At 44.8% G+C, this 18,517-nt stretch overlaps 1 protein-coding gene across 1 annotated transcript in view; it reads right to left on the bottom strand.

Annotated features, from left to right (window-relative positions):
• Positions 1–1,296: 1,296 nt before the first annotated feature.
• The window catches only part of LOC310850505 (proproteinase E-like), a gene marked incomplete at its 5' end in the record, with an annotated part of 29,197 nt that continues 11,976 nt past the window's right edge, over positions 1,297–18,517 (bottom strand). Inside the window, 7 exons of the mRNA XM_083752022.1 lie at positions 1,297–1,365; positions 5,772–5,924; positions 6,489–6,631; positions 7,900–8,036; positions 12,672–12,806; positions 14,473–14,570; positions 15,910–15,995. Coding sequence (XP_083608148.1) covers positions 1,345–1,365; positions 5,772–5,924; positions 6,489–6,631; positions 7,900–8,036; positions 12,672–12,806; positions 14,473–14,570; positions 15,910–15,995 — 773 coding nt within the window. The 3' untranslated portion in view covers positions 1,297–1,344. The remainder of the gene's footprint in view (positions 1,366–5,771; positions 5,925–6,488; positions 6,632–7,899; positions 8,037–12,671; positions 12,807–14,472; positions 14,571–15,909; positions 15,996–18,517) is intronic.

Genomic DNA, 18,517 nt, shown 5'->3' with positions numbered 1-18,517 from the left:
GTTTAAACAATTAGGAAGAAGAAGTGGGAAAGGGGTGAAGAGAGAGGAATGGTGAATGGGGTGGGGTGGTTATGCTTCTATTCTTCTACATAGTGTATGTGTGGGGTTTTGTGTCAGTGTTACTTGTATGCGTTCTCTTACTAATAGCTTGTTGTATTTCCTTGGTGGCGAGAGAGGTTTTGGTTGGCCTAGAGTGTGGTTGGTTGTCTTTGGTTGCGTGTAATGAGATTTGTTTTAGTGTGAGAGCTGGGTGTGTGTGTATTTTTGAATCAGGATAGCCAGATGGATTCGTATGCTATTGGCTGATTCTTGTTGTTGTCTTGGTACCTTGGTTCTCAAAGTTAATCCGTTCCGGAAGTACGCTCCTAAACCAAAGCGTTCCCAAACCAAGGCACACTTTCCCATAGAAAGTAATGCAAAAATGGATTAATCTGTTCCAGACTTTTAAAAACAACTCCCAAAACAGCCATTTAACATGAATTTTACTATCTAACGAGACCGTTGATCCATAAAATGAAAGCAATAATCAATGTACTGTACTATAAAATAAAGAAGACAGTATTGTAGATGATAAAAATAAAAATTATTTTTTCTTTCTTATCTGCACTGATGATAGTCATTGTTTGGATGGGGTTTTTTTTATCCATTTCCACAGTCACACAATCAATCAGTCAGTAGCTGAACTGGGTTCCACACTGTCACAGAAACAAATTAACCGAAAGAGCCTCAAAAACAAAAACGCAAAATAAACAGCAAAAAAAAAAGCACCAAACTTAATCTGTTCTGGAAGTCTGTTTGACTTCCGAAATGTTCAAAAATCAAGGCGCAGCTTCTGATTGGTGCAGGTGCCCCGGAAGCAACAGCTGACAACCGCGTTGGACGTTCGGCTTCTGAAAAATATTCTAAAACCAGAACACTTACTTCCAGCTTTTTGGTGTTTGAGAACCAAGGTACCACTGTATGTGATAAAGGGGAACCAAACCAGGATGAAGGAGTCTTCTTCTATCTGTCCCCATGTCAGTTTCAATTTATTGGTTAGTTTTTCTAACAGGCCTGTCAGGTAAGAGCATCAAGGTCTGTTTTTTTGCCTACCGTGAAACACGGTGTTTGCACTGCCAAACATTGCAGGGGGCAATTTGCAGGCGTTTGGCACCGTTTTCGAGTGAATCGGACAATGTCAGAATTTTGGCAAAAACCGTGAACCTGCGGAGGGGCTGTTTGGGTTGTGTGTTTTGCATTTGATAGAAGACGCCGAAATAAGCAAACGGAAGCACCAGTAAGATATATCTCAGCTGCTTTTTATTTTGGGACTAAGAGGGGTCCCACGAAAGGCAGATCAGGTCATCATGAATGGTTAGTGATGGTCTGGAAGAAAACAAGAAAAGTATTTTAGATATAACTCCTAGAATTAGAGGCTGGGTATTAATGATAGCATCAAATTACAGGAAGGGGAATTTAGCGGGGCAGCTGGTCAAAGGATGGACCCTCCCTGGAGTCAGATAATCGGTCCGGGAGCAAGGGATCTGAAGGATCTGTTGAACCCTTGCTTGAAACCAAACCGGTTTATTGTCATGGGTTATGTATACTGCTTGCTGGGAGGGCTCTTAACACAGGCCTGCAGGAAGGTTCCTTCTGGTTCAAGGGCAGAAGGGGAATGGAGGCATAGGCGCCGACTCCATGGGGCCTGAGGGGGCCCGAGCCCCCTCAAAAATTCGTTTTGGGGGGCTCAGCCCCCCCAATAATTTAAGAAAATTATTACCGTAAACTTCGCTCTATAACACGCAGATTTTTTCTCCTAAAAAGTAAGGGGAAATGTCTGCGTGTTATTGAGCGAATGTGTGGGCAAAAATAGGCAAAAATCAGGCAAAAATAAGATCGGGCGGTCGGGCGGAGGGAAGGCGGAAGCTGCTGCTTTCCTGCATTCTGCCTCAGGGTCTTACTGCCCACCCGCTTCTGTTGCTGCGTTTGCTCAAACTCAACAAAGAGCAGGGAATCTCCTGCCCTCCTGGCAAGCAGAGGGTTAAGGAAAGGATCGAGTCCTTCCTTCTAATTCTTTCCTAGTCACACTGTGTGCAGGCTCCAGCCCACCACCTCCTCCTCTCCGTGCTCTAGGGACTTGCAGGTGGGAGAGAGAGAGAGAGGGCTGGCTTGGGGGGGGACTTTTGCCTTCCTTTCCTCCCCCCCACCCCGTTAAACTCCTCCCCTGCATTCTTAGCCAGCTGCTTCTCCGCACACCCCTCTGGTCTTCTTGTCCCTTCTGTGTTTTTCCTTCCCTCCCCATTTAAAACGTGGTGACAAAGCACGGATCCACATGGATCCTCAGGATTTTTGCATTGGGTCACCCCAAATTCACCATCAGATCACATTACATGTCCATGGCTACAGCCTGCACCAAAAAAATCACGCACCCACTGTGGCCTAGGGCCACAATGGTGCAAAAACGTGGTTACAAAGCACGGATCCACATGGATCCTCAGGATTTTTGCATTGGGTCACCCCAAATTCACCATCAGATCACATAGCATGTTCATGGCTACATCTTGCACCAAAAAAATTACGCACCCACTGTTGCCTAGCGTCACAGTGGTGCAAAAACGTGGTTACAAAGCACGGATCCACATGGATCCTCAGGATTTTTGCATTGGGCTACTCCAAACTCACTGTCAAATATTAAAAATCTTTATAAAATAGAGAATTAAATACATACAGAATGTTAAATTTTCAGTTTCGAAATATTAGTACTAGTTTAGTACTGTATTTCTATATTACTATAGTACTGTATTAGTTATTTTCAAATACTTAAATATTTTTAGGGTGTAAGACCCAATTAAAGCCCGTTATTTACATACAGTATTACAGTATTTACATACAGTATTAGACATACTGTATTAACTTTATTAACTATTAAAGCATTAACTTTGAGATATTATTTTTTTTAATGAGCCCTCAGCCTTATTCAAAGTAAGCTTAAATTAGCTATTTCACTTATTAATCAAAGTGCTATTACTGTGCGACAGCAATATTTTATGTTTTATTCTTTTAATGATAGTTTATTTAAATATTTAAATATCATTTCAGTCTTTTCAGAGCTATATATTCACTGCTCTGTAATAGTCTATAAGCATAATTGTTACTGTAAATTAAATTAGCTTTTTACGAAAATACCGTGTGTGTTTATGTTTTGTTTCTTTTTTCAAAGCCAAAAAGTGTTTCAGGCTTGCCGAGTTTCCCGGAGTGTGGAGTTATAGAGAGTCGAGTTTTCGGGGTTCTAATGTTGATCATATGACTCTAAAATACTTTTAAAAAACTTTAAAACTCACTAATTTTCATCTAAAATTTAGAAAACTTCCCGGGGCAGGACCCCGGTATGGCCCCCCCCCCAATATTTTTTATAAGTCGGCGCCCCTGAATGGAGGCCATGTGCCAGACCTCCATCACTAAGAATAAATGCCAGGGCTTGCTCTCTCCTTCTCCTCCCTCCTCTCTTTTCCTTTTGTGTCGTGTCATTTAGACTGTGAACCTGAGAGCAGAGATGATCTGATCGCTGATAACACACCCTTCAACATTTCTCTGATGAAAATAGGGACGTCCTTTTAAATAATAATAATAATAATAATAATAATAATAATAATACCCTGCCCATCTGACTGTGTTGCCCCAGCCACTCTGGGCAGCTTCCAAAATACAGTGTTACCTCAGTTTTTGAGCATCCCGAAAGTCAAATGTTTTGGTTTCCGAACACCGAAAACCCGGAAGTAATAGCTTCCGTTATCAAACGTGCTTCGGAAGTTGAATGGCTTCCACTGTGCATTTTTCATTTTTTTGCAACGGAACATGCAGCCAACCCTGTGTGCCTCGGTTTTCGAACGTTTCGGAAGTCGAACGGAAGTTGAAAACCGAGGTACCACTGTATATAAAGACATAATAAAATGTTAAATGTTTAAAAACGCCCCTATATCGGACTGCCTTCAGACAGCTCAGGGGTCGGATAACTCCGTAACCTCCAACATTTCACAGATGAAAATAGGGGTGTCCTGAGGGAAAGCAGGACATTCCAGGATCAAATCAGAAACTGGAATGGCTTCTGTAAATCCGGGACTGTCCCTGCAAAATAGGGACACTTGGAGGATCTGCCGATATTTGAATAAAAACAATATAGTAAGAATAATAATGATTCAACCATCACTCGCAATGGTTAGGGGCTTCCTGGGGCATTGACAAAAATGCCCTCCAGTAATCTCCCAGCTCTTACTCCCAAGTTTTGAAAGGTAGAGCCTCAGCTCAGGGGCAGAGCAGCTGCTTGGCAGGCAGAAGGCTCCAGGCATGGCTGGGAAGAACTTCCTGCCTGAACCTGCAGGTCAGTGCAGACAAAACAGTGGACGCTCGGGTTTCAAACGTGATCTGTGCTGGAGGCACGTTCGCAACCCGCAGCATTCGCAACCCGCAGCTCCGCGTCTGCGCACGCACGGGTCGCGATCCAGCGCCTCCGTGCATGTGCAAAGTCACCCGTTCCGGTACTTCCGGGTTTCGGCATGGTGCACAACCTGAAAACGCGCGACCTGAAGCGCCTTTAACCCGAGGTATGACTGTACTGAGCTGAATGAACCACTGGCCAGACTCCGTAGAGGGCAGCTTCATACATGTTCCTATTCTTGGGGTCCCTCCCAACCCCACAATTCTATTCTAGGAAGACCTTGGCCCCAAGGAAGGCCCTGTTTGGATAATCTGGGGCTAAGTACAGTCATACCTAGGGTTACAGACGCTTCAGGTTGCGCGTTGTCGGGTTAAAGGTAAAGGGACCCCTGACCATTAGGTCCAGTTGTGGCCGACTCTGGGGTTGCGGCGCTCATCTTGTTTTATTGGCCGAGGGAGCTGGCGTTCAGCTTCCAGGTCATGTGGCCAGCAGGACTAAACCGCTTCTGGCGAACCAGAGCAGCACACGAAAACGCTGTTTACCTTCCCGCCAGAGCGGTACCTATTAATCTACTTGCACTGCATGCTTTCAAACTGCTAGGTTGGCAGGAGCAGGGGCCGAGCAACGGGAACTCACCCCATCGCGGGGATTCGAACCGCCGACCTTCTGATCGGCAAGTCCTAGGCTCTGTGGTTTAACCCACAGCGCCCCCCGCATCCCTGATGATGGAATAGGACATCCCTATTTTCATCGCAGGAGTGTTGGAGGGTATGTCCCACACTGGCTCTCATTATCATCCTAAAAAAAAGGTAAAGGACCCCTAACAGTTAAGTCCGATCGCAGACATCTCTGGGGTTGCGGTGCTCATCTTGCTTTACAGGCCGAGGGAGCCGGCTTTTGTCCACAGACAGTTTTTCCGGGTCATGTGGCCAGCATGACTAAGCCGCTTCTAGTGCAACGGAACACCGAAACCAGAGCAGCGCACGGAAACGCCGTTTACCTTCCTGCCAGAGCAGTACCTATTTATCTACTTGCACTGGTGTGCTTTCGAACTGCTAGGTTGGCAGGAGCAGGGACTGAGCAACGGGAGCTCACCCCGTCATGGGGATTCGAACCACCAACCTTCTGATCGGCAAGTCCTAGGCTCTGTGGTTTAACCTACTGCGCCACCCACGTCCCCCTGGGGCTAAGTACTTGCGTGCAAATGCTGTTTTGAATTCACATCCAGGGGTTTGGGAGGAAAAGGAAGCTTTGGAAAGTGGGCTCTCCCAAATTATTTTTGATTGTCACCCCGCCGTGCTGAAATGCACTTCCAAGCATGAGAGCCACCGGGTGGGTCTCCTTCGCAACCGCTTACTTCCTGAATCCAGGTCTCGAAATCAGAGACGCGGGTGAAGACGGTGGGTTTCTTCAAGGCGTTGCACCCCAAGGCGGAGACAAAGCTGGCGATGCCATGGACCTCCCATCTTCCGTCAGCAGCCTTGCAGTTCAGGGGGCCCCCGGAGTCGCCCTGGAAAACGCAGCAAAAAATAAATAAATCGGGGGTGGGCTAGATGACCGCTGGGTGTCCCTCTACAACTCTGCGATTGGAAATAAGCTGTGCGACGAAAGCGCTGGAGGAGGAGATTTTGCTCAGGATGCGCCCCCCCGTCAGCTACTATCCTGAACTGAAGTCTCACCCCCAGATACTTTGCGCTTCTTTGAAACTTGGGGCTCCCCCGGGTTTTGCAGAGGCAATGCCATTTTCGCTAAATCAGACTCCCCGCTCAGAAAACAAGATTGCTCTTATGGAATATACATACTTACCCACTATACCGTATTGGCCGGAATATAAGTCACACTTATATTCCCCCCCCCCCCCAAATTCCGACCGTGAATAGTTAAAGTGCGGCTTAAATTTGTGACCTTGCAAAAATTGGCTTTTACAATATCGCTGCTGAAACAGACTTACGGTGAAAAGGAACAAAAAAATAATTATAGCGAGCTTGAGGCTGTTGTGCAATTAATTCTAATGTCATCCACCACTTTCCTTCGTCTTCAAAGGGCCAAATTCCCATTTCCTCCCCAGACTTACGTTGCAGCCGGCACGGATGTCCCCTCCAGCGCAGATCATGTTTTGCCGGATGACGCCTCCCCACCAGTCCTTCTGGTTGCAGTGTTGGTTGTCCACCACTGGAAGAACGGCCTGCTGGAGTTTGGATGGAAGGGGGCCGTTCGCTATGAAGGAACCACAGTTGGTCAGGGGTCAGCGTCAGGGTGGATAAAAATCAATGATTTCTATTTTTTAAAAAAAATCAAATAAATTGGATTTTTTAAAATTTAAACTGGATTTTTAAAATTTAAATTTAATTTAAATTGGATTTTTAAAATACAATGCTTTCGGAGGAAAGATCTTTCTAAAGATAGTTTTCTGTTCAAGTTACATTATAGTCCAAAGGCTGTTCATCAGGAAATAAGGATTTGTTTTAAGTTTTTCATGTATGCTAAAACTTAGTCTAAGTTTTTTTTTTTAACTGTTTAACCACATCAGTTAATAAACATGGATATATATGCTCAGTGCTTTTTTTTTTCTGGGAATTCGCAGGGGTACACATATCCCTCCCTCAACATTTTGCGAATCTTTGTACCTTTGTCCATTTACTGTATTTTCCCCCGATTTGAACTATAAAATGGTGATTTTCTTGAGTACCCTAAACATTGTTGTTTTCTTTTTTTATGTTATTTTTGAAAAATTAATAAATTGTTATAAATAATAATAATAAAAGTCCACTAGATAGATAGATAGATAGATAGATAGATAGATAGATAGATAGATAGATATAGATAGATAATAATGATGATGATAGATAGATAGATAGATAGATATAGATAGATAATAATGATGATGATGATAGATAGATATAGATAGATAGATAGATAGATAGATAGATAGATGATAGATAGATAGATAGATAGATAGATGATAGATAGATAGATAGATAGATAGATAGATAGATAGATGATAGATAGATAGATAGATAGATAGATAGATAGATATAGATTAGATAGATAGATAGATAGATAGATAGATAGATAGATATCTTTATTGTCATTGTCCCATGCAGAACAATGAAATTGAAAAACTATTACCATAGAAAGAAAGAAAGAAAGAAAGAAAGAAAGAAAGAAAGAAAGAAAGAAAGAAAAGCGGATGTTTTGCCCTTGAGCCCGTCCCCTAAACCAAAATCCCATTCCACTCTATACAAATAGACAGGAGCGCCACCGGCCTCCCCAAGGACACAAAGCTTGTTTATATGCGTGCACCGTAGAATTGTTGGAAAGGACCCCCAAAGGTCATCTATTCTAACCCTCTTGCGATGCAGAAATCGCAGCTCAAGAATCCCCATCAGATGGCCACCCAACCTTCGATTTTTTTAAAACCACTAGCCTCTGTTTGAAAACCCTCCCTCTCCAGGCCCCCTGCAGATAAGGGCGGAACCACTTACTGTACAGTCGTCCCCAGCCGCTGATGTAACAGGGGTAATCATTAGGCAACACTTCCCCTGCGGGGGGGAGGCACCCCAGCTGCACCGTGTTGCTCAGCTCGGCGGCGCGGGACAGCTTCATCAGGGCGATGTCGTTGCTGAGGCAAACAGGAGAAAGAGAGAGTCAAGAGGATGCGCTCTGGGTGGGGCAGCCCAGGCCAGTCCATAGGGCCAAATGTGGTTCTGCCCCACCAGCTTCAGTTCATCCAAACCCACTGGCCTGCCTTCTGACATCTGGGTCAAGGAATAGCCCTGCCTCTCCTCCTCCTCCTTGGTACAGTGGTACCTTGGTTCTCAAAGTTAATCCGTTCCGGAAGTCCATTCCAAAACCAAAGCGTTCCAAAACCAAGGCACGCTTTCCCGTAGAAAGTAATGCAAAAATGGATTAATCTGTTCCAGACTTTTAAAAACAACCCCCAAAACAGCCATTTAACATGAATTTTACTATCTAACGAGACCATTCATACATAAAATGAAAGCAGTAATCAATGTAAGGTAAAGGTAAAGGGACCCCTGACCATTAGGTCCAGTCATGGCCGACTCTGGGGTTGCGACGCTCATCTCACTTTATGGGCCGAGGGAGCCAGCATACACCTCCGGGTCATGTGGCCAGCAGGACTAAGCCGCTTCTGGTGAACCAGAGCAGCACACGCAAACGCTGTTTACCTTCCCACTGGAGTGGTACCTATTTATCTACTTGCACTTTGACGTGCTTTTGAACTGCTAGGTTGGCAGGAGCAGGGACCGAGCAACGGGAGCTCACCCTGTTGCGGGGATTCAAACCACCAACCTTCTGATCGGCAAGCCCTAGGCTCTGTGGTTTAACCCACAGCGCCACCCGCGTCCCTCTAACACTGAGCAACATTTTTTTACTTTTTGAATGTTGTCTAGATCTCTACAACTGATTTAGGGTATTTTTGCACTGCTGAATTAGGAAATGGCATCCGTTTCTCTCCATCAGGCCAGGTTTTTGTGCTATGTTGATTTGAAAAAAATCAGATCTTGTGACAAAATCGATTACCGGTACATTTTTGTGGCATTATCAGCTGATTTTTGTCAACACATATCATCCTAAATATGTTTTTAAGAGAAAAAAATGTTTTTCCAACAACATATATTGATTACCTGGTAGAAACATCAATTACTGTAAACTGAATGGTGGGCATTGGTAAAGGTAAAGGTACCCCTGCCCGTACGGGCCAGTCTTGACAGACTCTAGGGTTGTGCGCTCATCTCACTCTATAGGCCGGGAGCCAGCGCTGTCCACAGACACTTCCGGGTCACGTGGCCAGCGTGACAAGCTGCATCTGGCGAGCCAGCGCAGCACACGGAACGCCGTTTACCTTCCCGCTGGTAAGCGGACCCTATTTATCTACTTGCACCCGAGGGTGCTTTCGAACTGCTAGGTTGGCAGGCGCTGGGACCTAATGACGGGAGCGCACCCCGCCACAGGGATTCGAACCGCCGACCATGCAATCGGCAAGTCCTAGGCGCTGAGGTTTTACCCACAACGCCACCCACGTCCCTTTGATAAAGGTAAGTACACGTAAATTGCATGTTGCTTCACCATTTTTCAAACTTCAGGGCTTGAACTTCCGTTTCTTGGAACTCCTGGAATACTCAGCGGCAGGGAGGTCTCTCTTCAGAGTCCAACAGTAGTCAGCCATCATGACTGCGTCCCAGCGACCCTGATACCTGGTCTCCATCTCTTCCATGTCCTGATGGAATCTCACCCCCTGCTCGTCACTCATTGAACCCAGGTTCTCAGGAAACCGGTCCATATGTGAAAATAGGTAGTGCATCTTGACGCTCATGTTGCAGCCCAGGTTTCTGAAAGCAGTCAGCATGTTGACAAGTTCTGTGTAGTTTCTGGCCTTATTGTTGCCAAGAAAGTTCTTCACTACCAGAACAAGTGCCTTCCACGCTTCCAGTTCCACTTTGTTCATTGAGTTTCCGAACTCTGGATCTCTGATGAGCTGATGGATCTGAGGACCATCAAAGATGCCAGCTTTCAATTTCTCCATGGTCAATCCTGGAAAAGCCTGGCACAAGTAAGTGAAGCAGTCACCATCCTTGTCCAGAGCCTTGGTGAACTGCTTGATTAAGCCGCGCTTGATGTGCAGCGGTGGGAAGAGTATTCTGTCTTTGTCCACCAGAGGGTCGTTGATGATGTTCCTTTTTCTGCAAGGCACCAATTCCTCCCGCACAGGCCAGTCCTTCTTCGTGTAATGCTGAGCACGGTCCCTACTATCCCACATGCACAGAAAACATGGGTACTTGGTGAAGCCAGACTGTTGTCCCAACAAAAAGTTCACCATCTTCAGGTCAACACAAATAAACCACTTATGCTGATCATAACCAATTTTCTCCAGCACATACCTCACCCCTTCATAGTTCTCCTTCAGTGTACTTGAGTGAGCCAGGGGTTTTGATCCCCCCGACTTTATGCTTTGCCGCACCAATTTATGGAAGATTTCGAGGTTTTATGACTTCAAACTGAACCCTTTTCAACATAATCACCCAGAACTATCGAACCTGAATACCTCTTGTGATTAAAATAATCATTTCCAATCAAAACAATTATTCGATATGGCATTTAACCCCCACCAACTTCTTCTAAAATGCTCCACACAAGCGTACATGTGAACAAAAATGTAAAAAAAGACATGTGGCCATAACTCAAAAACTTGACCTGATTGAGCAAAACCAATGTGATTTTTGGATTCAGCGCATCAGATTCGTCCTAAATCAGCTGAAAAAACGCAGACAACAAATTTGTTGTTGACCAGTGTGTACTATAAAATAAGACAGCATTGTAGATGATGAAAATTAAAATTAATGTTTTTTCTTACCTGCACTGATGATAGTCATTGTTTGGATGGGGTTTTTTTATCCATTTCCACAGTCACACAATCAATCAATCAATCAGTCAATCACTAGCTGAACTAGGATCCACACAGTCACAAAAACAAATGAACCGAAAAAGCCTCAAAATCAAAAACGCAAAATAAACAGCAAAAACAAAAGTGCCAAACTTAATCCGTTCTGGAAGTCCATTTGACTTCCGAAATGTTCAAAAACCAAGGTGCAGCTTCTGATTGGTGCAGGTGCCCCGGAAACAATAGTCAACAGCCACATCGGATGTTCAGCTTCCGAAAAACATTTGAAAACTGGAACACTTACTTCTGGGTTTTCAGGGTTTGGGAACCAAAGCGTTTGAGAACCAAGGTACCACTGTATACTCCGAAAGGAGGAGGAGGAGGAGGAGGATGGCGAGAAAAATATACAGTGGTATGTATACGAATGCCTCGTAAGACGAAAAACTCGCAAGACGTATACGAATGCCTCGTAAGACGAAAAACTCGCAAGACAAAAGAGTTTTTCGTTTTTTGAGATGCTTCGCAAGACGAATTTCCCTATGGGCTTGCTTCGCAAGATGAAAACGTCTTGCAAGTTTGTTTCCTTTTTCTTAAAACCGTTAATACCTATGGGAATCCGTGCTTCGCAAGACGAAAAATTCGCAAGACGAAAACACTCGCAGAACGAATTAATTTCGTCTTGCGAGGTACCACTGTAACTCAGTTGGCTCTGCCTGTCATTGACTCTGGCACCATCTGCTGGTCAGCTCCCTGGCTTCCAACCCACCAGTCCCAAGGGGCAACTGATAGGGATCTGGCCCTGAAGCTTCAGCTGGCCCAGAATGCTGTTGCCGGACTAGAGATGGGTTTATTTACTTATTTCATAAAATTTATACACTGTTTGGGGGGGGGAAATAGCACATTTTTTTTCTAAACAGTTTTAAAAAATAATCACCACCATCATCATTACAGTGGTGCCTCGCAAGACGAAATTAATTCGTTCCGCGAGTCTTTTCGTCTTGCGATGTTTTTCGTCTTGCGAAGCACAGTCCGTCGCAACTGCGCCTCTTCCAGCAGCTTTAGGAAAAAAGCGAACAAACTCGCAAGATGTTTTCGTCTTGCGAAGCAAGCCCATAAGGAAATTCGTCTTGCGACGCGACGCAAAAACCGAAAAACCCTTTCGTCTTGTGCGTTTTTCGTTTTGCGAGGCATTCATCTTGCGGGGCACCACTGTAATTCAGTTTATATAGCGTCGTTTATCAGAAGATTCCAGGGCGGTGTAGAGTGGTACCTCGGGTTACAGACACTTCAGGTTACAGATGCTTCAGGTTACAGACTCCACTAACCCAGAAATAGTACCTCGGGTTAAGAACTTTGCTTCAGGATGAGAACAAATCACGCGGCGGCAGCAGGAGGCCCCATTAGCTAAAGTGGTACCTCAGGTTATGAACAGTTTCAGGTTAAGAACGGACCTCCAGAACGAATTAAGTGCTTAACCTGAGGTGCCACTGTACAACATTAAAAATACATTGCAGAAAACCAGTGATAAAAACATAACAAAGCCATAATAAAAAGCATACAGACAGATAATAAAATACTCATAATAATAACAGTCCTCTCCCTCCCAGTTTCTCAAGCCCTAGATTATTTAAAGCCATAGGCCTGGCTAAAGAGGAATGGACCAGACCATCCCTGCCCCCAAGATGGAGCCAGTTTTAAATGTTTGAAGTTTTATTCTGTTTTTAGTGTTCTGTTGGGAGCCTCCCTGAGTGGCTGGGGAAGCCCAGCCAGATGGTAGGGTATAAATAATAATAAAATTATTATTATTATTATTATTATTATTATTATTATTATTATTAGCCACAGCTCACTTACCCACAGGCGGCACAAATGGAGATCCATTTCGGGTGCACAAAGATGTCATTGGAGTTCACAGGAATGCGCTGCTCAGTTCCTTCTTCCGCATCCATGTCATATTCACCTACCACAACTTGATATGTCCGGGATTTGCTGTGAGAGTGTAGGAGAAACACAGAGAAGAGGCCATCATAGAATCATAGATTTGTAGGGTTGAAAGGGACCAAACACCACCATCTCCGCAATGCAGGAAACCTAGCTAGCAGATGGCCATCCAAACTCTGTTTAAAAGCTTGCAGCTAGTGAAGTAAAGTCCACCACTTCCCAAGGGAGACTGTTCCACTGTCAAACAGCTCTCCCCATCAGAAAGGTTTTCCTAAAATTTAGTCGGAAATTCCTTTCTTGCCATCTGAATCCATTGATTCGGGTCCTATCCCACAGAGCAGCGAGACACAAGCTTGCTCTGTTTTCCACATGGCAACGCTTCACATATTTGAAAGTGGCTCTCAGTCCCCTCTTATCCAGTCTAAACGAACCCAACTCCAGACCCTTCTTGGTTTCCAAACCCTCCATCACCCTGGTCGCTCTTCCCTACAGACCTTGCAGCTTCTCCATGCCCTCCCTAAACTGTGGTGCACCCAGAACTGGACATAGGACTTCAGGACTTCAGGTGGGGACTGTATAGTATATACACAAAGTATCAAATGTGGTGACAGTAATAATAATACAACAAAACAACAACACCACACGCTGGCTTATAAAACCAAATTTACTGGAATAATAGCTAGAATAGAGATAGACTTATAACCATTCAGACAACAAACATACTAAGGTGCCATGCATAGCTGTCAACTTACAGATTTGAAAATAAGGGATCAGCAACCTCAAAAATAAGGGATCAGCAGCCAAAATAAGGGATCAACAATTACTTTGATAAAATACATATTTTGTTGCGTGCAAATGGCTTTAGATACCTATTAGGTCCATAAATTACCATATAGCATATATTCAACACAAAAAAAACAGCAACAATTTGTTGTTGACAAAGGTCAGCTGGACATAGAAAGGGCCCCATTACCTTCAGTAGCTTATTTAAGGGACATCATCAATAAGGGACAGCAGCGGGACATAGCGCTGGGCTAAGGGACTGTCCCGCCAAATAAGGGACGCTTGACAGCTATGGTGCCATGTGCAAGACAAAGCCTGGAGATACTATAAACATGGAGTAGATAAATGTACAACTCTGTCTTAACAAGTTACATGTGCAGTAAATGTTATACAGCCTGGATAAATGAACCGTTCAACAAGTAGCGTAAGTCCAATCGCAGAACGGCTACCCCACGCCGCCACAATGGCAAGGGTGGCACACTAGAGAATATGAAAAAGTTTTTCAAAGCTGTTTTTAAAAGATTGAACTGGATGAGATGTTCTTCAATGGGTCTTGAGTTGGAAACACAAAGCCGTATGAATGGATCGATCATGGGTAGGCAAATCAAAGCCACCACACTGAGGAGAAGAACGCAAGTGGGCAAAAGGAGACCTGTTCTCTGGATATATTACAGGTTTCGCTACACGCTTCATCAGTCCGAAAAGCCAATCATAGAAAACGGTTTGATCAGGGCAAAGAAAGTATTCACAGGCACAGGACTGACCAAGGCATTATGAGGCATGACCATCCCATGTCACCTGCATCCCTGAGGGAAACGGATAGAATATAAAATGGACCGGCTCACCTGTCCGTAAGGCAATCAGCTCCTTCTGCCTGTAAACACACACACACACCCAGTGCCCACCCCTTATGGCCCACATGAGAACTTACGAGATGCAGTGGGCGGCAGTCATGACCCAGTTGGGGGCAATGAGGGTGCCCCCGCAGGTGTGACGGAATTCACCATCCTTCTCATACTGGAGGGAGATCTGTGGGGAGGCAAGAGAGGCGGCGGGGAAGGGGTTAAGACACCATCCTAGACACAGATCTGTGAAGGGGATCAGAATTTACTGGACAGTGACAGCGATCAGGTTGCGATGAAGGGGGAAGGTTGTTACTGCTATAAGAAAAAAACTGCTCCTTTTCCCTTATGGGGTACCCAAGAGCCCGAATAGAGTCCTTGAGTGGGTTCCCTATTGGTAGAAGAGAAAAGGGCCGACAAGAGAATATTGAGAAGCAAAGCGGCTAGTAAGCCTGATCTTTATTCAACTGTTGCAACAGGGTCCTCACTCACCACACGCAGGAAGGGGGAGGAACCCAGAAAAATGGTGTGCAAGCCCTTATATAGACTTTTGAAATTGCCCACCCTGTAGCTGAAGACCACCCCCCAAAACATCATACATACATCACAGAAGGAGGCGGTCTACAGCAGAAATCCTGTCTGCCTGGAAACCTGATAATGGTCACTGATTGCATTACCTGGCAGCCAGGCCATTTTTTGTGTGATGGTTAATATTTTTAGTTCCTGAATCCAGGTCACAGGCTCACCCTATTCATACACAAATACGCCCTTAAGACAGGATTTGCAAGCAAAAAGACAATGGGAAGGCTTTCCACATTTCCTCCCTCCTTGCAGAGAAATATATTGAGGTCCATTTGGGAGTCAAAATGGCTTCAGGATTGCTCTCCTGTACTATTTCAGACATGTGGTTTATATACTTATGTATCTGTTTACCCTGTACATTTATGAACATTTATTTTATATTTGGGACTTTAGAATTCTTATAGCATCTCTAAATTTGGGTTGTATCCCAAGTGAGCTCTTACTGGAGAGAGCCCCCGTTGCACTAACTTCTTGCTTGTGGGCTTCCCAGAACTGGCATCTGGTCGGCTGCTGTGGGAACAGAGTGCTGGACTAGATGGGGGCCCTTTTGCATAACCCCCAACATTTCTCCGATGAAATTGGAGATGTCCTAAGGAAAAGCGGGACATTCCGGGATCGAATCAGAAACCGGGACGGCTTCTGTAAATCCGGAACTGTCCCTGGAAAATAGGAAACACTTGGAGAATTGGCCTTGGCCTGCACCCAGCAGGCTTTGCTTATGTCTTTATGGCTATTACTTCCAATAGGTATACTCTGAGTAGGATGAGCATTGGATAGGAGCCAGTGAGTATTTTATGCCATTGGATGCAAAAGGTTTGGAGCTATTCCTCTAATTAAGTGGTATATAAGTTGTGTTGTTGATGTTGTTGTTGCTGCTGTTTTTTTATTTTAAAAATGGATCTAAATGTGGCACAAGATAATAGAAGGAGAAGCAGCTTCCTTACCTGCCAAGGCCAGCTGTAAGGGACGGCGTCTTCACCATTCACCACCCTGGCATTGGGGGTGTAGATAGGTGTTCCACAACTGGAGGCTGTGGGGAGAAGTCAGTGGTGCCTGTGAGTTGTGGGAGAAAGGAAGTGTTGCGTTCTGAAGGTAAAGGAAGGACTGGACCCTGATAAATACAATAGACACGAGGCTTGACCAGAAAGACCTTTGCCACTCCATTTTTATTAACAAAAGAACTTTTACAAGGTGTTTGTAAGAACCAATCAGATTTCATCTAAGCATTTCAAAAATCCCCACATGGGGACAAAGTCAGATCAGAGGAAGCCTCTTAACTACAAAGAACTATTTCCTATTTGAGCATGCATTTAGGCTAAATAAAACAGGAAGAAAGGAGGAATGCATTTAGCAAACCCCGGAGGTCATAAAAGGAAAGTCAGACATTTTACCACCTCCGTGTGAACTCTGTTTCCTGGCCCTAAAGATTAACAAAAGCTACAGCAAAGCTACCTCCTTATCTTTAGGTATCTTTATGCCTGGTGAAGCAACTGGTCTGTGTAGAAGGCTTATACGTGACTGTCAGGCATAGAGAAAATGGGGCAGAGATGCAGAGGCTTGTGGGATTGAATCAGAAATCACGTCAGTGACTCAAACCCAGTCAAAGCAATGCTTTCACCGCTGACACAATGGCTTGCTTCATTTTTCATAATTCCTCATAGCAATCCCACATGACCACCACAGGAAGGAAGGAAGGAAGGAAGGAAGGAAGGAAATCATAGAATTGCAGGATTGGAAGGGACTCCAAGTGTTATCTTGTCCAACCCCCTGCATAGCTATCAACCGTCCCTTATTTGGCGGGAAACTCCCTTATCCCAGCACCGTGTCCCACTGCTGTCCCTTATTGATAATGTCCCTTAAATTTCCCGGGTTTCAAAGGAAGCAGCTCCTCTCCCTCCCTGCCTGCCGGACAGGGAGGAGGGAGGCTCCAACTGTGTTGCTTGGCTGCATTGCTCACCCAATAAGGAGTCTAAGAACGACTGGGGGGTGGAGCTTGCATGCCTTGTGCCGATCAAATCGGTCACGTTGCCTGGGGACTCGCCTTTGCTCAGCGCTTCCCAGCGGAGAGGTAACGGTGGTTTTCCTTGCTGCATCCCCTTTGCCGGGTTGCTGCGCTGTGGGAACCACCGCTTGAGGCTTCGTTTGGCTGCTGGCTGGGCTTTCTGCCTTTGGCTCGGAGGGGCTCAGAAGTTGAACATACCTGTGCTTGGAAAATCCCTTATTTTGGCTGCTGATCCCTTATTTTTGAGGCTGCTGGTCCCTTATTTTCAAATCTGTAAGTTGACAACTATGACGCCCTGCGATGCAGCCATCACTACTAATAATATACAAGCAATTACTAACAGTCACAAAAACAACCCCACTTGCTCTGAAGCTTTCCTCAGTTTCAGGCCTCCATCTGATGGAGGTCTGATTCAGGAGACAGCACCACAGCAGATGGAGTCCAAGTAACAGGCATGCTCTGGCCGGCCCTACAACTAGGCAGGTGGCAGATTCTGGGTGGCAAGCCCCTGAGACTAACACCGGGTTTAGAATGGTGCCACACATGGCACTGAGTTGAGGGGGTGCAAAATTGAGAAGATCCGTTTGGGGTGCCAGATTTTGGCTTCGCACAGGGCACAATTTTAATGAAAGATTATCGAAGTCCAACTCTTTGCCAGAGGACTTGCCCATAGGTGGTTCCTCTCACGTCTCTAAGCTACCCTACTTCTTGCCCTGAATAATTATCCCATTGCCGGTATCGAAGTAATATTCGCCTTGATAGCTCATTCGGTTGGAGCATGGTGCTGATAACACCAAGGTTTCTTCATTTTTTTAGCAATTTAATCTTTACTGATTTTATTTTTAAATATTAGGTCCCTTCACCACAAAAAGAACAAAAGGGGAAAAAACCAGATCCCATCAATTACAAAGAAAATGTTACATGTAAAATAACATGTATTTTAAAAGTCCATATGTTGAGACTTTTGTATCATATAGCATTGCAGAAGTTAATCCAAGCATGTCAGAGATTTCATATGAGAACAATGTTCTTTTAAATATGGTCTGAATAAATCCCATTCTTTCTTAAACTTTTGGTTTGTCTGGTTCCTAATTTCCCCTGCCATCTTTGCCAATTCTACATACAGTGGTACCTCAGGTTAAGAACATAATGCGTTCCGGAGGTCCGTTCTTAACCTGAAACTGTTCTTAACCTGAGGTACCACTTTAGCTAATGGGGCCTCCCACTGCCACCGCACAATTTCTGTTCTCATCCTGAAACAAAGTTCTTAACCCGAGGTACTATTTCTGGGTTAGCAGAGTCTGTAACCTGAAGCGCCTGTAACCTGAAGTACCACTGTATTCAAATAATTTAACCTGCCACTCCATTTTAGTTGGTATTTTATCTCCTTTCCACCATTTAGCCATTAACATTCTTGCAGCAGTAGTTGCATACATGAATACTTTTCTCAGCTCCTTCAGAATATCTGCATCAATGATGCCTAAATGAAAGGATTCCGGTCTTTGTCAAGGTTTCAGGTTCGATCCCCGTATGGGACAGAAGCATATTCC

The sequence above is a fragment of the Podarcis gaigeae genome (assembly GCF_964106915.1).
Source record: "Podarcis gaigeae genome assembly, chromosome: 8".
NCBI classification, from domain to species: domain Eukaryota; kingdom Metazoa; phylum Chordata; class Lepidosauria; order Squamata; family Lacertidae; genus Podarcis; species Podarcis gaigeae.
The sequence above is the reverse complement of the archived record's forward strand: the minus strand, read 5'-3'. Positions and strand labels throughout refer to the sequence as shown.